The sequence below is a fragment of the Engraulis encrasicolus genome, chromosome 19 (assembly GCF_034702125.1).
Source record: "Engraulis encrasicolus isolate BLACKSEA-1 chromosome 19, IST_EnEncr_1.0, whole genome shotgun sequence".
NCBI lineage: Eukaryota > Metazoa > Chordata > Actinopteri > Clupeiformes > Engraulidae > Engraulis > Engraulis encrasicolus.
In genome coordinates, this window is record NC_085875.1 from 39,949,787 (window position 1) to 39,968,723 (window position 18,937).

The 18,937-nt window shown below is 42.4% G+C and overlaps 2 protein-coding genes and 1 long non-coding RNA gene across 7 annotated transcripts in view; 1 reads left to right on the forward strand and 2 right to left on the reverse strand.

Moving 5' to 3' along the window:
• Positions 1–3,776: 3,776 nt before the first annotated feature.
• On the forward strand, positions 3,777–7,305 carry LOC134435431 (uncharacterized). The gene is made up of 3 exons (XR_010032007.1): positions 3,777–4,373; positions 4,728–4,775; positions 4,883–7,305. It is a non-coding gene; the product is annotated as an uncharacterized LOC134435431 (long non-coding RNA).
• Positions 7,152–11,556, reverse strand: cfl2 (cofilin 2 (muscle)). The gene is made up of 4 exons (XM_063184382.1): positions 11,403–11,556; positions 9,656–9,966; positions 9,258–9,334; positions 7,152–8,347 (listed from the first exon to the last, which is right to left on the reverse strand). The coding sequence occupies exons 1-4, from the start codon at positions 11,403–11,405 to the stop codon at positions 8,235–8,237; spliced, it is 504 nt and encodes a 167-aa protein (XP_063040452.1). The 5' UTR covers positions 11,406–11,556; the 3' UTR covers positions 7,152–8,234.
• Positions 11,557–11,732: 176 nt separating this feature from the next.
• Positions 11,733–18,937, reverse strand: part of baz1a (bromodomain adjacent to zinc finger domain, 1A) — a 33,315-nt gene continuing 26,110 nt past the window's right edge. For 4 of the 5 annotated variants that reach the window (XM_063184384.1, XM_063184383.1, XM_063184385.1 and 1 more), the window contains exons 21-28: positions 18,559–18,707; positions 17,641–17,724; positions 16,906–17,153; positions 14,833–15,038; positions 14,110–14,498; positions 13,616–13,809; positions 13,092–13,179; positions 11,733–12,794 (exon numbers count right to left, since the gene is read on the reverse strand). In XM_063184384.1, the coding sequence (XP_063040454.1) occupies positions 12,622–12,794; positions 13,092–13,179; positions 13,616–13,809; positions 14,110–14,498; positions 14,833–15,038; positions 16,906–17,153; positions 17,641–17,724; positions 18,559–18,707 (1,531 nt within the window). In that variant the 3' untranslated portion in view covers positions 11,733–12,621. The remainder of the gene's footprint in view (positions 12,795–13,091; positions 13,180–13,615; positions 13,810–14,109; positions 14,499–14,832; positions 15,039–16,905; positions 17,154–17,640; positions 17,725–18,558; positions 18,708–18,937) is intronic. The other variant, XM_063184388.1, reaches the window with a different exon arrangement.

An 18,937-nucleotide genomic window follows, 5' to 3' on the forward strand; every position in this document is an offset into this window, starting at 1 on the left:
CAAACTGAGAGTAAAACACCTCATGCCATGGCTAACACCACATACAAACCCCAACTCCGGTGAAGTTGGGACGTTTGGTAAATAGTGAATAAAATCAAAATGCTATCATTTTCAAAACATTCAATCCATTCATTAGATGGAGAATAGTGAAAAGACAACATATTAAGTGTCAAAACCGAGAAAAAATATTGCTTTGGGGGACATACAGTGCCCTCCATAATTATTGGCACCCCTGGTTGAGATGTGTTAAAAACCTTAAAATAAATTCAGTGTTTATTGCAGAAGAATACTGTCACACTGAAAATGTTAGGAAAATGTAGCCTTCAACTCAAATGAATTGTAGGAAAATAAAAAAAATCCCTGACTAAAAAATAATTATTTTTCATTAAATCACCTGTTCCACAATTATTGGCACCCTTAACAATTCCCAGGAAATAAATATAATTGAAGCATTTCTGACATTTCTACAGTAGTTTGCAAAGTTTACCAGAGTTTGTGGAACCATTTAATTAGTAATGCATCACTTCCTGTTTCCCTGGGGTATAAATATGATGTGACACCGAGGCCATTTCTCTTATCCACTCTTAAACATGGGAAAGACAAAGGAACACAGCATACAAGTGAGGCAGATGTGCGCCGACCTTCACAGGTCAGGCAGAGGCTACAAGAAGATTGCCACTCAACTGCAGCTGCCCATATCCACTGTGAGAGGAATAATTAAGAAGTTCAAAACAACTGGAACAGTGGTAAACAAGCCTGGACGAGGACCCAAGTTTATTTTGCCACCACGCACAGTGAGGAGGATGGTAAGAGAAATCAAAAGATCTCCAAGGCTCACTGTTACAGAATTACAACAAATGGTAGCATCCTGGGGTCACAAAGTCTCCAAATCAACCATCAGGCGCTGTCTACACGCCAACAAGCTGTTTGGGAGGCATGCACGGAGAAAACCTTTCCTCACCCACAATCATAAACGCAAACGTCTGGAGTTCGCCAAGCGGTATTGGGGCTTCAACTGGGACCGTGTGCTTTGGTCAGATGAGACCAAGATTGAGCTTTATGGCAACAAACACTCTTGGGTCTGGCGTGCCACGAAAGATGCGCATGCTGAAAAGCACCTCATACCCACTGTGAAGTATGGGGGTGGGTCAGTGATGCTGTGGGGCTGTTTCGCTTCCAAAGGCCCTGGGAAGCTTGTTAGGGTGCATGGCATCATGAATGCTTTGAAATACCAGGACATTTTAAATCAAAATCTGTTGCCCTCTGCCCGAAAGCTGAAGATGGGCCGTCACTGTGTCTTTCAGCAAGACAATGACCCTAAACATATGGCCAAATCTACACAGAAATGGTTCTCCAGACACAAAATCAAGCTCCTCCCATGGCCATCTCAGTCCCCAGACCTCAACCCCATTGAGAACCTGTGGGGCGAGCTGAAGAGGAGAGTACAGAGGAGAGGACCCAGGTCTCTGGATGATTTAGAGAGATTCTGCAAAGAGGAATGGCTGAAGATCCCTCTTTCTGTCTTTTCCCATCTTGTGAAACATTATAGGAGAAGATTAGGTGCTGTTTTGTTGGCAAAAGGGGGTTGTACAAAATATTAACAACGGGGGTGCTAATAATTGTGACACACATTATTTGATGTCAAATAATTATTTCTTTATGTGGGATTTTTTCCCCACTGAATAAATGCACTTGTATTGAAGGTTGGATTTTTCTCTTTTTTTCCATTAAGGTCCCATATTATTTAGAAAAAAAATAATAATAATTGGAAGCTAAAAAACACATCTCAACCAGGGGTGCCAATAATAATGGAGGGCACTGTATGTACTCATTTCTAATTTGATAACTGCAACACGTCTCAAATAAGTTGGAACGGGGATCAGTGAAATGTAGTAAACATCCAAATAAGATAAAACAACAAAGAAGAACATTTCAATATGAATTGTACTGAGGGACAATATGAGTGTCCTGGTGTAAGACCATCACAGAGAGGCTGAGTCACTCAGAATTTAAGATGCAGAGGGAGTAATTACCATAGTTACATACATTTTTGAATTCCCTTTGATTTACCATGATTGAGTGTATATAAGACATATTTTTGTCATTAAAATCATTATAGGTTCATGAAATCATGAAATATATATTGGCTGTAGTCTCACTCAAGCACTCCAAGAATTACAGCTATTGAAAATTGACCATTTTAAGAATGCTTCATGTGTTCAAACGATACAGGGGTTTAACATTCTCCTATGCACCCAAGCTCACATGAAATAGACCTAGAAGACAAGGGAAACTGTCCTCTGCTTACAGAAGTCAGCAGAAGTTGCAGAAATCAATTCTTTTTGAAAATAATAGAGTATTGCACATCCTGTGCTACAGTGAAAATGGACCATCCAACTTGTGTTGCTAACTTCAAAAGTCAGCCTGATGGCATGGGGGTGCAGTAGTGCATTGGTTAAGTTGTTCTCACTCATCTAAATACAGTGCTGAATGATATAAATGGGTTTTAAACAGCATGAAAAGCCACTCGTGCATTATATTTTGAAGGGAGATGTTCAATTACTGCCATATAATATAACAAATTGCATTCTCTATATGTTTTAACAGTTTAGCTCCATCATAAGGACCAGCAGATGATAAAATGGCGGGCTTTTGGTCAAGACCTGTCACACTGTAAGCCCTACAGAAAGGAAAACATTGCAAAACATGACAAGGAATACACCCACCATTTAAGCTGGTGAAATCATGTCCAAGATGGGAATTAACACTGTTTTTATATAAAATCATCTCATCGGTTAATGTATTTAACTGTTAAGTGTTGCCTTTTGTTTTATTTTTAGTCTTCCTCGACATTTACTGCCTTTTATTGTCAACTCTTTTGAGACGTCTTGTTTTCACATATTCATGAATATCCCCCAAAACAATAATTTTGGTCAGTTTTGATGGCTGATGTGTTTATTTGTGCCGTTCTCCATCTAATGTAAGAATCAGACGTTTTGAAAATGGCAGTATTTTGTTATTATTCACAATTTACCTTGTGTCCCAACTTCTATGGAGTTGGGGTTTGTACAATGAAAAGTATTGTGACAACCAACCCCTGTAACAGTGTAACAACCAACCCCAACTGACATGTTTAACTCTTTCGGAGTGTAGTTCCCACATGGATTGCCCTTTAGCTAAGAAAAAAATGAAACAAAATGGTAACTCACTCATTGTACTTTTTAATGGCCATAGGCCTACTGATTTTGATGTCAGCCCATAGTGCAATAAGTGAGAAAAAAAACACTAGACTTTTAATAATGTTCATTTTCATGTGAAAAATACATTATATTGTCTCACCTCAATGATATTGCGTTTTTACCTCCAATATGAACGTAGTAGTGTCCTGTGACACTAACATTGCTGTGTCTGTCAACAATTTTGATCAGCAACCTTCAGAGGCTGAGATATGAGTGTGACCACATAACTTGTGACAACCAACCCCGTTCTCCCCTACATATAGGCCCATTGGTAATCTTTGTAATAATTGAACATGTTTTTAAGATTTTTTTGCGTGTCTTTTTTTACTTTATTTGATAGGACAGTGTGAGAGGTGGACAGGAAGCGAAACGGGAGAGAGATGGGGAGGGGTCGGCAAAGGACCCGTGCCGGGAATCAAACCCGGGTCAGCCGCATGGCAGGCGAGTGCCCCACCGGTTGGCCACGGCTGGGCCAATTAAACATGTTTTAACAAGGACACAAAATGATCATTACTCACTTTTGCAGTAAGTTTGCTTCAACCAGTGTGGACTGAATGTTTTTCCATAACTATTATTGTTTTACAAACTGTCCTTTGAATAATAGTCATTAATATTCAATTCCACAAAACTGTTGTCCTTTGTCAATTGTTAATTAACTCCACAAGTCTAGCTTCTTGACATATGTTGCATTTTTGGGGGCAGCCCCACATGTTATTCTTGCCCTTGGGATTGAGAGAAAAGCGGAAAACAGCATCTCAAAGTATTTCCTGTTCAACTCCCATAAACAATCAGCATGGCTTTTAAGCATTGTGTGCTCATGTTGGTAGGAGCCAGGCAGGCGGTACTGGTTGCCACGACTACATGGTTTCCAAAGACACCACTGACCCAATTCCTCAGCTGGGGGTGGATTTACAACCATGTAAAAGCACAATCTTGTGATGCTTTTAAGACACATACAAACACTTGCAGATGGCAACAGTTTCAGATATGGATATGACATCCACATTTATTTTTAAATAGAGTGCATGGACTTTTTTTAAAGTTAAAAACAGTGCTTGTTTTTTTCTGTTTTCTGCTGGCTGACTCCAGGAAATATGGTGGAAGGACCCCTTGTTGACTTCCCCTCCCTCTAAGGTATGGCAACAGCAAAACATGTGGCTGTGCACAAAATTGTGAAATATGTTTTGACCAAGCTCTTTGGGTTACCTCATGTTGCCCCATATCTTTTCTGTATGATTATACACAACCTGAATCAGTGTTGCCAGATTGGGCGGTTACCTGCCCAATTGGGCTACTTGGAATGGCCGTCTGCAGGTAAAAACTGGAAAAATTGGCTTTTTTTCTGCAGTTTTGTGCCCATAGATATCAATGCAATTTGTTGAAATTGGGCGGAATTTAGTGCATTTTTTGAGAACCTTTTGGGCGGGATATGATCGGACACATCTGGCAACACTGACCTTAATTAACCTATACATCTGTTATTGACAGGTTTGGCTGCCAGACAGAGCTCATCCTGCTGACTCAAGGTGTCCATGGGTACTGGATAAGTTGAGCAAAAAAAATGCAGGTGCTAGTGACGCATACACATGCGGATATTTTTTTTTTAAATATATTTTTGGTCTTTTTTACTTTATTTCTGATAGTACAGTGAAAATGGTGACAGGAAGCGAGAGAGAAGACAGAGACGGGGAAGGGCCTGCATCGAACCTGGGTCAACCGTGTAGCAGTCGAGTGCCCTACTATCAGGCCAAGGTAGGGCCCATGCGAATACTTTTAAATGCAGATTTTTTAAATCTGTTTAAACATGACATGAAGGTATGAATAAAAACTCCACTGTGACAGGTGCCTTGTAGCTCCCCAAATTTATATGTAAACAAGAGGCCAAAACAATGTTTTCACAAATATCCATATACAGCCCAGCCGTGGCTTAGTCGACTGGGCACTGGATTGCTATGCGGGCGACCCTGGTCATTTCCTGGTCCTCCCCCGTGTCTCTCTCCCACTCATTTCCTGTCCCACTCTTCACCGTCCTGACTAAAACGACACACCCCCCCCCCCAATATCTGCATACTTGTAAACAGGTCACTGAATACACTTACTGTGTGCGTCAATATTGTGAATAACAGACATCTTTAGATCCCAACCAATGGGTTTCTTTAGAGAGGAATGTGTTTCGACAGGCTGAAATTCATCATAACCGTACAGTACTGTATGTGTGGTCAAAGTATGATATGGAGAACACCAATACTTACATCAATAGCATACTTTAGTGCACACAGTTGTTTACAAGGCAAATATCTAACATGGTTTAAGGGAGAAAGAAACCATGAATATTTCCTTAATTGGAAGGTTGCGCTATGTTTGTCAAAAGGTTATGTCAAGGTTGGTGTTAAGGTCTGTTCAATAAATCAACCAGCTACTGTCTCCTAAATAATGAATTGAATGTTGTATTGCACTTTGTTGCACCAGCATCTTACTTATTCTTGGCAAGGGGACATGATATCTGCACTTGGAAGACTCGGAAGTCACTTATCAGATGTTTGCAAATGACACAAGTGTGCTTAAGGACTCACAGGGAAATGAACTAAAATTTTTCTCTCTTTGAAAAGTAAACAGACATGAAAATACCAGTAAATCATAAGCCTCAATTCATAATGACTCGTGGTAAAACTGATGATCCCCAAGTCACAAATCTTCTGTTCCTTCAACACTGCATTATCTAATGGTGTCTCTTTATCCCCGTCTTCCTTCCACCTCCTTGCTTTTTGCTTCTTGGTTTGACGTGCCTTCTTTCCACAGAGAAGTCTGAGCAGAGCAGTGTGCCTGGACGTGTTCACATGTTTAAAAAACAAATTTATCTGCTCCTGGGCTGTGCTGTCGAGGCAAGGCAAGGCGCGGCGAGGCGTCTGGCTGCTGCAGCTTGGTGGGGGCTTCCCTTTCGCTTGCTCCTTTGGAAGCATGTCCAGTTTTGCCATTTGTGGACAGCGATGACAAGACACAAAAGCACGCGGGCCATAAATAGCTGTGACCAGCGAGGAGGATTGCTGTTCGCTGCCGTGCCGGCAGATCAAATTCTCCAAAGCCAGAGAAGCAGCAGTAGTGGAAGAGGCAGCAGTGGAGAGAGCAGGGAAGAGCAGAGACTACAGCAAGCAAGCTCACTCTGTCCCCCCGGCCCCATGCCTGCCTGTCTGCCTGCCTTTTCTATAATACATGCAGCCTTAAGCCACTTCCTCTGCTTCACCCACTCTGGCCACACAAATGATAAAGTCCAGTGATTAGTACTAGAAGTAAAACGTGGCATAATTATCTTTCTGTAGTTTCAGTTAAATGGCATTTTCGTCCCCAAACGTTAACTTCTAACAGGGAGCTAGTGAGTAGCAGATCTTCCAGCACAGGAAAGGCAGCAGGGGAGAAACTGTAGTGCAGTGGTAGACTGGCTTCTGAACAGCCAGATTTGCTGTTTTTAACTGTTCCCAAGATAGTAAAATGTAACACATAAAAACGTTTGGAGTTAGTGAGAACAAGATGAAGACGACCGCTCTGTAAACAAGTTGCCATTTTCCTTCACTGTCAAACACGCTGTTGGACATGTTCACCTTTAACCCTGGCGAGTGTTAGCTGCCACTCCCCCAACAAGTTATGTGACAAGAGGTCTTCACAATCTTTTACTTCAGAATTTAAAAAGACCAAAATATCTTAAATTAAACATGCATGGTGTCTGTAATGCTCTACGTGGAAACAAAGGGAAATTCAATTTACTTTCAACAGGCACTTGGCCCTTCAGTGTGAAGAATTAGGAGGTTAACCCGATTTCATGATACTGCTTTTTAAGAGCAGGCTGCTGTTTGAAGGGGAGGAAACTTTTAGCGAAAGGTAGAGGAAACCATGCAAACAAGCCAACAGAGACTTATCTTAGTGTTGTCTGCCACAATATTTTTTTTTATTGCGAAGTGGCGAAACTTCCTTGATCTCAAAAACAATATTCCACTTAAGGCTGCAAATGCAGATACTGCCATCTTTACAGATAGTTGTGTATGTGTTCTCTTTTCAGTGTTTATAAAAACTGTGAGCAGCACCCCTCTCTCCTTGGTATTCAGCAGTGTACTGTACATTCCAATGAAAGTAAGGCTGCAAACGGAACAGTAATATACCCATCTGTCCTTGTCCATATGCATAACAGGAATGGAAAAAAAACTGTGGTTCTTTAAAACTTCTGTCCGCATGACAAACAAGATATTCAAATTGTCATTCTCTCTTGAAAAACTTCCTACCTCAACTTGTAGTGTATACAAAAAAAGTGCGTCTCTTTTTTCTGCATAGTGTAAAACGTGTTTTGCCATGTCAACATAAAGCCCAATTAGGTAGAGCCATCAATATACAAATACATTTCAAACTCAAAAAGAGTGCAAAGCGCTCTGGATAGTGGCGAGCACCCAGGGGAGTGAGTAATTGTCAAGGCATAGACAGAAAGCATTCTCAGATTCGTATGACTTAAGCTTCGATACGACACTGTCATGGCTGAAGAAGAAAAAAAACAGCAAAAAATAAAACGAAAACAAACAAACAAAAAAGCCAAGTGTCGTTTTTGTGGGGGTTTTCTGTCTCTTAGTGTTGGGAGCGTTATTAGTTCCTGGTAGTGTCATATCTTGCTTTTTTTCGTTTGGCAAAAAACACAATGTGTGCGAACATTCCATGAAGGTTTTAACGGAAGGAAAACAAATAAAGAAAAAGAAAAGGAAAAAAAAAAAACTCCTACCAGGAATTGATAACATCAGCTGGCTATTAAGTAGCTGGACCTTCATTCTTTTTTTTCTTTTTGTACATGTTAATGAGATCTCCTTCATTGTGGAAAAACAAAACAAAAAACAAAGATAAAACAAAACAAAACAAAAAAAAGTTAATCTAATGCTACTCCTTCAGGATCAAATGATATAGACACAGCTGCTAAGATGAAAGCGCGCGGAATCCAGATGGCACATGTCTTTTTGTTTCCTTTTACAATGGTTTTCCTTCCAGCGATACGACCACGTTGCCTCCCAGCTTTTCCGCCAAAGTCGAGCGATCCTGAATGTCATCTAAACCGTTGACTTGCCATTCGTGCTTGATACCTATGAGATGACAAACAAAAGGTGTAAGACTTTTTCCAACAAATGACGACGTTAACCAGCTTCATTTGGGTTCTATCTGAAAAAAGCCGTAAACAGGATATTACTATGCAATGACAGTAACTGCCATTATCACTGAAATGTCTCTATCGTTGCTACAGATATTAGTATGCAATGACATGAAGTGTACCCCTGAGATTATTTTAACTCATCCATGCATAACGTGTTAATAATAAACCAAGTGTATCTTATCCTGCACTGAGAGAGAATAGGAGAGACTCAATTGTATGTGTGAAAAATCGGAATGACAGAGTGCATAGCCTAATAACCTGGCTTGTTTATTATTCACAATCATGAGATAGGGATTACTTATAAGCATGAACAGAGAAGCAGTTTGGCTGGCTAAGAGACCTGCTCCAAAGACCCATTCAACATCTTTCCACTAAGTTTCATTGTTGGTAAACTTACATATAGTATAACTGTGACAAGTGTTTTTGTCCTCCCTACTGTGTAAGTTGTCTGTTTTGTCTGATGGATAATGTCTCCATCTTTAAACAGTTTGTGCAGAGCCTATGTTATGACCTTTTTGTCACCAAAACGAATATGGTCTAATTTCTGGCAAAGAGTGAATGGGCCATGTCGATGGGCCGATGTTGCCACAATTTCTTTTTCACCGTGTACAGTTTAAGTGTACACAGTTGAAGTGACAATACAATTTGCTTAACCTGAGCTGATGATAGCCAGCAGAATAGAAGGGAAGAGAAGTGTGAGAATTTGAAAGCTTATTGAAAAGTCAGGTTGTATGCACGCGCTCGCACGCACACGCACGCACGCACACACACACACACACACACACACAATGTCCTGTGCTTTGAGAGCAACCATCTCTAAACGCCAGCTAACTGGAACTCACCTGTAAACTTCTTTTTGATGGCATCTTTAGAACTAGCGTAGATCATTTTGCTTTTGAGTGGCGCGCCTTCTGGTGCCCTGTAACAAAACAAATGCAGAAATCAGTGCTTCTTCCCACCACATAATGTAAGTCATTGTTTTATGCAAAACCACAAAAACAGGCAGGTCAACCCACATGGATGATCACACAGTTCCAAACAAGAGTGAAATGGCTGAAATGTGAAAGTTTGGTTAAAAATCACACACATACACACTTGGGCTTGCATGCCCATGGGCATCCGGGTTCGAGTCCGACCTAGGTCATTTCCCAGCTCTACCCCTAACTCATTCATTCCAGTCGCTTCCTGTCATAACGGCACAAAGGGCCCAAAAATATCTTTAAAAACCCCACACACTTACCAAAATATAAATACCAGGTCTTCCTTCTTGGACTCTTTTGTCTCGTAGGTGGCGTCATACAGGCCATATCTGCAGTCGTTGAGAGGTAGCAGCTTGACGAAGGTAGCGTAGGGGTCCTCCACGGTCTCGCCGATGTCGCCCACCAGAATCTGCTTGCCCTCCTCCACGATGATCTTCTTCTTGTCGTCGCTCAGGCAGAACAGCACGGCCTTCTTGCGCTGCTTCTTCGCCTCGTCCGAGCTTGAGGACTTGCGCACCTTCATGTCGTTGAAGACCTTGATGACTTCATCGTTGACTGTAACACCTGAGGCCTGTGACAGTGATGGAAAAAACACACACACACACACACAGTGGAAAATTATAACAAGGGACAGGGTTCAACTTTCCAGATCTAAACTGATCCATGACCGTTTTAGATTAAAAAATGTTTTATTTGAGCAGCCATGCTAATTAAGTCCCCATTTAATCTTATATCAGTTCTCTCTACGTAGCTGAGGCCACTATTAAGTAGGAAGACCTGAATCAAATGTGTTTCAATTCATTCAGCACATCACATCCTCTATGGTGTTATTATTCAGGACGAATGCCCTGCAAGTGACTCAGTGATCAAGATATTGATGTGACTGAAGTGCCACCAGTCAGGATGGCACCTATGAGTCAGGGGAAACGCGTTGGCCGGATACATTTGAATCATGACACCACACCAGCGCAGCGACACGAGTACAGGGACAGGGAGCATGAGACAGCAGTCGTGAAACGAGGAACACGCTGTCACACTAGCTAGCACACACCTATAGGGACAGCCACGTACGGATTCATCTGCGCGTCAGGCATTACCAACCTTGCCACCGACAGCTTCCAAAGGCAATGCCGAGCCAGTCGACCTAATACATTAAATGTCACTTTAACCTCACCAGCAAATGGGTGGCAAAGCTACTGGGCTATCCTACCACAGAAGAAACTATGACCACAGATGTCAAAGTTACAGAAATCTCCAATGAACACTAAATTGTAAATGTCATAGGCGCGCGTGAGACAAAGCCCTACTACACACTTCCAAATGTAGAAAGCAGGGATGGAATTGCAGCTACGGTTTATAAAACAACTTTAAAGTACTTAATGAACTCAGATTACTGACAAAATAAACTTCAGCTAGCTTGCTAGCCATCCGGCTACTATCGGCTAAAAGGCACGTTAGCCTTCACGGGCTTAATACTGCTGACTAAATCCATAAGAAATGAAGCTAGCAACTGAGGACACCGAAGTAGCGGTATTCCAGTTCGCCAAGTCTACGAATCCAGCAGTCAACCCCGACAACACGTTCTGTCTTGATTGTTTGATTAAAATTGGAAATTATTTATTTTGATTTTAAATTTACTGCTAATTTATTGCACTTTAACTAAAAGGCAATTAACATTACCGCAAGGCACAAGCGGCTAAAATTAGGTTAAAATGGCCGCCTCAGGCCATAACGGTACTTTAGGCCCAGTGACAATCCTCAAAGTAGAAATAGTTTTATTAGCTATCCACAGAACAGACAATTGTTCTGTCATTAAAAAAAACCTTAATAAGTTTTCAATAATCTTCGAAACTGATAGCTTCCCTTCCACGTAGTAACTTCTACTTTAAGTCCCAACAACGGTCCCGACTGCAATAAGTTCATTTATCAGTGGCCAGCGCACACAACAATAACTAAGCAAGTTAAAAATGAATAGCAATCTAAACAACTTTCAATGGACAAGCTTACCATGTTTTCCTATTGCTAGTTCGGCGGTGTTTGAAAATGAATGTGCAAAAAATTCCAAGGGACTGTGTATCTGGGAATGTGGGCGACCGACCGTGGGTAAGGGAGCTAGAGAAGGAGGTGAGGCAAGGGATACGCGCGTTGCGACCACTGCACAATCGCAACGACGGACAGGGATTGGTGCGGGTGTGGACGAATCGAATGCCCTTTTAGTGACAAGGGGTTAATCTTGTGCGCCGACTGCTGTGCTGTGTTAACTTTGAATGACATTTACACAAGATTCATAAAAGTTAGAAGAACTTCGTGATAATAACCCAACAAGTCCAGTCCACATATTTTAACAAAATGCATTTATTTTACATACAGAAAAAATGTACACGATGAGCAGTCACAAAACAGGAAAACAAAATGTACAACCTTTTGCACCTTTGTTGTTTTTAAACGCAAAACAATTTCTGGTTACACATTAGTAATTACAAAAAGGTTGTTTGAGAACATGTTCAGAAAACAAAACGAAAGCCTTATAAATACAAGTATTAAAATTCTAAATTATATCCTAAATAAATAACCAAATGATACAAAACAAGAAACATAAAGAAAGCAAATTTGGACTTGGAAAAACAAATTTTGGTTCCTATGTAGTGTTCAGCAGGGAGATAGGGACCAATAACAGTTGATTCAAAGACAACTTTACTACTATGGAACAAACCAATGTTTGTTGCTTCCAGCTGCAATACTTAATTAATGAAAAAGTAATGTTGCTTGAAATCATAGGAAAGCCATATTTACATTGAAAAACAGTAGTCTAGAAATGCAACCTAGATATAAAATGTACAGCACTGTTATAAGACACATCACAGTGCTTGTTTTTTTGTCCTGAGTGTGTGGAGAGGACTGGAACACAGTGCAATTTTTTTTTTTCACATCACAGGGTTAAACCTCCCTGCTCTTCTCCCCTCCCCTTCCCTTCCTCTACAGTCATAGAAAAGGAATGATATTTACACTACTCGTGTTTTGGAAATTTGTTGTTTCTCCACCACCGCCACCATCTGGTTCTGAAAGGCCCAGCAGTCTGTGATTTCACCAGAAAGTGAAAAGGAACGAGCCTTTAGTGGTCATGGATGGTCAGGGGAAGTTGAGGGGGAAAAAAAGAGAAAAAACCTGACTTGGACGCCTAAGTACAAAGTTTATTATTTTTTCGCTTCTTATTGTTTTTCTTCTTCTACACCCTGGGTTTTTTGGCTGGAGGTGGTATCCGGTCGCCGAGGCCCAGCTTGTGGAGCTCGGAGTGGAAGAAGGACTGGAGCCTGGCACCGGCCTTGGCCTCATTGGTGGTGCGAGGGTTGTAGTCGAAGCAGTTGGAGAACATCAGCTCTACGTCCTCAATGTACTCCACTGGAGAAGGACAAACAAAGTAAGGCAGAGAACATCAGATGAATGAATGAATGACTTCACATTTGACATTTCTCATTGTGATTCCACAAAACACAAACCAAAATTAATATATCTGCAATTACACCACAGCATAAGAGGAGTGGCTGCCAGACCAACAGCTATGCAACACAACCAACTTTGAAAAATGTCATTGATAGAAAATAATTTGATTGGTGGTAATTCTACTACACTACAACTCAGCAAGCATTATAAAATATGTGAAATATTCATTTAATACAAGAGCAAAATACTACTTACAAGCAGTTTTGTATTCACAGTTGTTGACTTTCTCCCTGATTGTACTCAATGCGATTGGCTTCTTGACTATGTCATAGTAGTCTGGCACCTGCCAAAACAAAATAAAAAAACGAGACACACAAAGCAAATGGTGAAACAGCTGTATTCGATTAAGTAACTAAAAACATAATGGGGAGAGCTAGGCAATGGTGGCAGCTTTACATACAAGTAGTGATTTTGCATCTGCATTTGCATCTCATCAGTGGCACACTGACAACCAGACCAATATAGGATATCTGCACATGTATGCAAATGCAATGGCCATTTTAAATCTCTACAAATAAAGTGGGCACCATTACTGATACAGATTCTCAATACATTCTGGGCATTCTGGATTGAAATGACATTTTCAGACAGACAGACAGTTGTCCTAATGCTTGTGTATCCAATAATGTTTTGCGAAAGTCCAAAACGCATTGTTTTGAGCTAGCCGACTGGGCCAGCCAAGGGTGATGTAGTGTGTTGTGGTGGCATGGGTGCTTCACCTGTGTCCTGGAGACCAGCTTCTTGAAAGGCCAGCTGTCCTCGTTCCTGACCAGGTCCACTGTCAGCTGCTCACAGGCTGACAGCTCATGAACTCCCAGGTTCCTGCCAGAGCTGCGACGACTGGAGGATGAAGATGATGATGAGGCACTGGCTGGCAGCGGGGTCAAAACCACCTTCGCTTTGGGGGAGACCTCTGCAGAATAAAGACAGTGATGATTAAATGGTCATGTGTTTGATTTCCTCCTTTTAAAAAGGTCATTACTTAACAAGTCCAGATGTCAGATCATATTCAGAAGCAGTAGATAAAAGCAGTTAAATAATAAAATGTAGACTGGAGTGTGGTTAATAATGAAAAAACAGAAAGAATATACACTCGCTATCTGACACTACGTGTAGAAAAATCAGATCAGATACGGTGGATATCCTGTCAAAAGTGGGCATTAAATTGTCCCAAACACTACCAAAAAAGCCATCTCAAACTCTCCATCAGTACCTGATAGCGGCCTCTTCCTGGAGTCTGTGGTGGCGGGGCTGCTGGTCTTGCTGGGTCCGTTGGTGGCCGGGACCTCCTGGCTGAGCCGCGAGCTGGACCGACTGCCCGCCCGAGCAGGTGGAGGAGCAGCCTTGCCATTGGACACGGGGGTGGTGGCGGCCTTCTTCCCATTGGACGCGGGGGTGGTGGCGGCCTTCTTCCCATTGGACACGGGGGTGGCCTTCTTGGCCGAGCCCTTGGAGCCCCCTTTCGCGCCTTGTTTTGGGGTGTTCTGCTGGCTGCGGGGGGTGGAGTGCGTAGAGTCGTTCTGCTTGCCTGTGGATCTGCCGGACAATCGGCTGCCTTTCGTGGCGACGGGAGGTCTGACAGCGTTCTTCTTGGGAGGGGGACTGTGGAGGGGAAGCAGGTGGTTGCCGTGAGACCCGTGTTAAATGTTTGCAGTACGTTAAATTGAACAGAAATTAGGTGCACTGAACACCCTGTTATGGGTCACAAGTTGTGAGCCTATGTCAGCAGAGTGGGAAATTATTTGTGCTGTTCTGACAGAGAAAACATTGTTGCCAATTGGCCACACTGAAAGAGGGCTACTGGTCAAACACACCTACCAAACGTTTTCATTACTGTTGCAATATGAGATATGTAGACAAATCAGGAAAATTTTCCCAACAGTAAAGGGAACTGTAGAGTGAACAGGGAATTGATGAAGATAAACTAAACACATACGCCTCCTCCTCCTCCTCTTCTTCCTCCTCCTCCTCCTCTTCGGATTCTTCCTCCTCCTCCTCGGAGTCCTCCTCTTCCTCCTCAGACTCCTCCTCCTCTTCCACTTCTTCCTCTGAGTCCACAGAGGAGCGCTGGCGGGAGTTGATGCGGTGGGAGCGCTGCTTGGGCTTGCACTCTGGACAAAACCAGTCTTCTGCGGGCACCGCCTGCTCAACAGAACACAACATAAAGCTGGTGGTTAGACTTGACTGAGATTTTAGGGTACTGTGATGGAGTCACCATCAGCTAGGGTTGTGGGTGTGCTCGGACTGCCATGCCAACAAGCCGTAGCAGTTGGGGTAGTGCAGAACAGGGTTCCCACTCTAATTCAGATATGAAATTCCATAATTTTCCATGACTTTCCAGTAGGGTGACCAGATGTCCCGAAAAATTCGGGACAGTCCCGAATTATAAGCTTTTGTCCCGAATCCCGAATCTGACTGTGCATGTCCCGAAATTTAGACTTGCCTTAATAATAATGTTTTAACCAGGTACACATCTCAAACTTTTGGCTACTGCCGCCTGTGCCCCTGAGAGGCTGCTTGTGCAGCCCCAAATACGTGGGCGTTCGCTCCCCCTCAGCAATGTATCTATTTTATCTTGCTGACATTCTATTCGATTGCAACAGTAAGCGCGAGCAATTACCGGCGCGCATTTTCACTTTCATCGACAAAATGACAGTAGCCTAGTAGCGACATGGCAGATGAAGAGCCCCACCATGCGAGTAAAAAACAGAAGCGACAGTGCAGGTAGATGAAGGAATGGGGAGGGGAACTATATTCTGGTTTTAGACCGTTCTGTCAGCGTGCATCCTCGCATTGTATTGTTTATTTTTTGACTTTCCGAGTTCAGGCACACGAGTGCACTGACAAGCTAACTTGCAGTGATAGCAAGCTAATCCATTCGGTGTTCAAGTGTAGTACAACAACCTCGCAGCTTAGATGCCAAAGCATCGATGCAGGTAGGCGTCACAGAAAGCGTTAAAAAATGAAGGAGAAAATGAGAGGTCAACAGCAGCTGCGGATTGACATGGCATCGAGGGGGGAAACAATGCAGGCATCGCAGCTGTGGGGAAAAGAAGTTTAACAAGTAGGCTACTACTGTAATAATCTATTTATTTCTTGCCTTTCAATCAATCATGTTGTCAGGGATCAGGCTATCGAAAGGTCTGAATTGCATATAGGCCTAGTTAATTTTCAAAAAGTTCTTTTTTTTAACGAGCCCCCCCCCAAAGAATTTCAGCAAACCTCATCTGGTCACCCTACTTTCCAGACCCAAAAAACGTTATTTCCATGACCACTTCCGTTAAAAAAAGACATTAAAACTTTTTTTTTTTTAAAGTGTGAAAACTGAAGATCATCTTCACCCCTAGAGCCAACGCTGAGCCATCGCCAGAATTCAGTGGGCTCATTGCATTCTAGAACGTTGCACATTACAGCGCAAAACCAAACTGTCTCTGGTAAAGCATTGTAGTATAACCAGTAAGAGACAATGTTATACACCTAACAAAAAAGCTTTTGCTTTTACACAACAAATTCCATGATATTCCATGACTGCATGCAAAATGATAAAATTCCATGACTTTCCATGACTGGAAAAACCAGAAATTCCATGACCCGTGGGAACCCTGGCAGAAGTTTAGTACTTCAGAAGGTATGGGTTCAAGTCCTGGTAGAGCAACCCTACTTCCCTTCGCTACAAGTACATTGGCCTATGTTACTACTCCAGGGGTGTTAATTCCTTCAGCCTTTCTGATCCTTCTAGATGGAGCAAAGCAGTGTTTCACTTTCAATTTGCCCACCCCTTGAATCTACAAAGCAGTACTGTTATTACTGTTGGGTTCCCATATTTTAGGTAAAGCACGCTGAACTGGTATTAAGTATGAACAGTGTGATAAAAAAAGAACAATTCCTTGTTCTATATAATCTGTTCATGAGACAAAACATCAATGAACTTGTGTGGCACTCCCGAACATTCAAAATTGCCTAAAACAAATGGATCAGGCCAAAGACCCGAGAGGAAGGCATCACAGACCTTGAGTTTGGGCCGGACGCAGTAGATGTGGTGGCCGCGGTCGCAGCCGTCGCACAGCAGCATGTTCTCGGCGTCGCCCTTCCGCCGGCACACCTTACAGCGGGCGTTGAGCAGCGACTTGGCCCACACCACGCTGCGCTCCAGTGTGGACAGGTGCAGGAAGACCTGCGACAGGCTGGAGCAGGCCAGCAGGGACTCCCGCCAGCGCTCCTGGACGGTCTTCACCTGACGCCCACAGTCACTTCCATCTAACAAACACGCAATGAGAAGCAAGAAGATGGCAATGTGTTTAAAAGGTCTTCAGTTATAGAATGCTTACTGCATTTGGTGGTTTGATTTACAGCTACGCAATTATTGTTTTTCATCATTTGTCTTTATATTATGTGAATTTAGTTTTGACAGCAGCACCAATCAAATGAAATTGTGCTTCAGAGAGAGAGAGAGAGAGAGAGAGAGAGAGAGGGAGAGAGAGAGAGAGAGAGCATCTAGTGAGTGAAAAGAAAGTCTTGCAGTAAGAGTAAGTGAGAGCTGTAAGTGATGTTTCTCCAGCTGCATAGACAACAACAGTGCTGCAGTTTCATGCTCAGCAGCCTTTACAAGACTGCAGCCTATTTTTAGGAGTGTTTCCAGAACATAAATTATTCACTGACAAAAACCTCCTTTTTCTTCTGCACAGAGGGATACTGCCCACTTGAAAAAAAAAAGCAAACACTAAAATTGCTTAGTGTTACGCACCATCTTTCTCACTCGATTGATCATCATCTTTCTTCTTGTCTTTCTTCTTTTTGTCCTTCGGGTCCTTTTTGGAGTCATCGTCTCCTGCCAAGAAAGAAGCGAGGGAGGGAAGAAGAAGAAGGGGTAAAAAAACAGACCGGAAGAAAAGAGGAGTTAGATGTATGACTGCCCACCACAGACACTTCATTGTGCCAGAGCTGAACACACTCAACTGCCTCCAAATCTAATTACACCAGATCCTTGGCCAGCCTCCCTTAGTAAGTAGTGTCCACTGAGAACAGCACAACTGCTACAGAGGCAAAACTCACAACAACAGTCATCACTACGCTTACCCCTTTCATAACAAGATTTAGACTGTTGTAATCATAATAAAATAATTAGCAGGACGTTAGTAGAGGGATATTAAAAGGGCTATACGTATATGGGAATACAGTGCTTCACCCCTCAACCCTGGGCCAAACTGGGATTGGGGTAAAGTAGGAGGTGTCTGACTAGGAAAAACTGAGGTATTCATTACTAAAGTTAATTAAACACTGAAGTATTAAAAGTCTTTCATTCTTATTTGAAGTGACAGCTATATCTTAGAGACACGTTCCCATACACCCACTGATCCCAAGTGATTGAACTAGATAGATATGCAATCTGTGAGCAGTGGCACTGTATTGGTAAACTTTTCTTAGTATCCATAAGAAGAGTTCAGATTAAAAGCCTCAAAGTGCAGTTTCAGAAATATGTATAAACCATCATCACCCATCTAAAAAGAGCCATTTAAATTGTATTATCAATTCAAGGCAAATCAATCAATACAAGGCAAATTCACTGAAATTTACCATATGTTAAAGACTCTTGCTAAATGCACTCAGATGGTTTTGCTCGTTCACTCTTCATATCCACAGCTGCCAGGTGTGGCTAACCTACCCAGTGGAGCCTTGAGGTACTTGCGCTCGATGCCCTGCTCGATCTGTGCCAAGACCTGGGCCAGGAAGTGCACTGTGTTGTTGACGGGCTGCGGAGTGCTGGCACTGGTCGATGCCGTGCTCATGGTCTCCGCCTTCAGCTCCTGCAGCCTATTGGTCAGGATGAGAGGACAGGTAGGGCAATTAGCCAATCAGATTATGAAATAGAATGAAACAAGCAAAACCTGATTCGCGCACAGATATACACTGTGCTCTCTAACAGTTGATGACTTACAATATGCTGATTTGTCATTTATACTGAGTAATTAGGGACATCAGAGAAACATACAATTTGCATAATAACTTGAAACACTGTGTGGTGTGACAGGTTTGGCTTCTTG

Coding starts and splice junctions, on each gene's coding strand:
- cfl2 (XM_063184382.1), bottom strand. Junction 9,335..9,655: donor GACCTGGTATTTATATTTTG/GTAAGTGTGTGG, acceptor GTTTTGTTACAG/GGCACCAGAAGGCGCGCCAC. Junction 8,348..9,257: donor CATCAAAAAGAAGTTTACAG/GTGAGTTCCAGT, acceptor GTCATCTCATAG/GTATCAAGCACGAATGGCAA.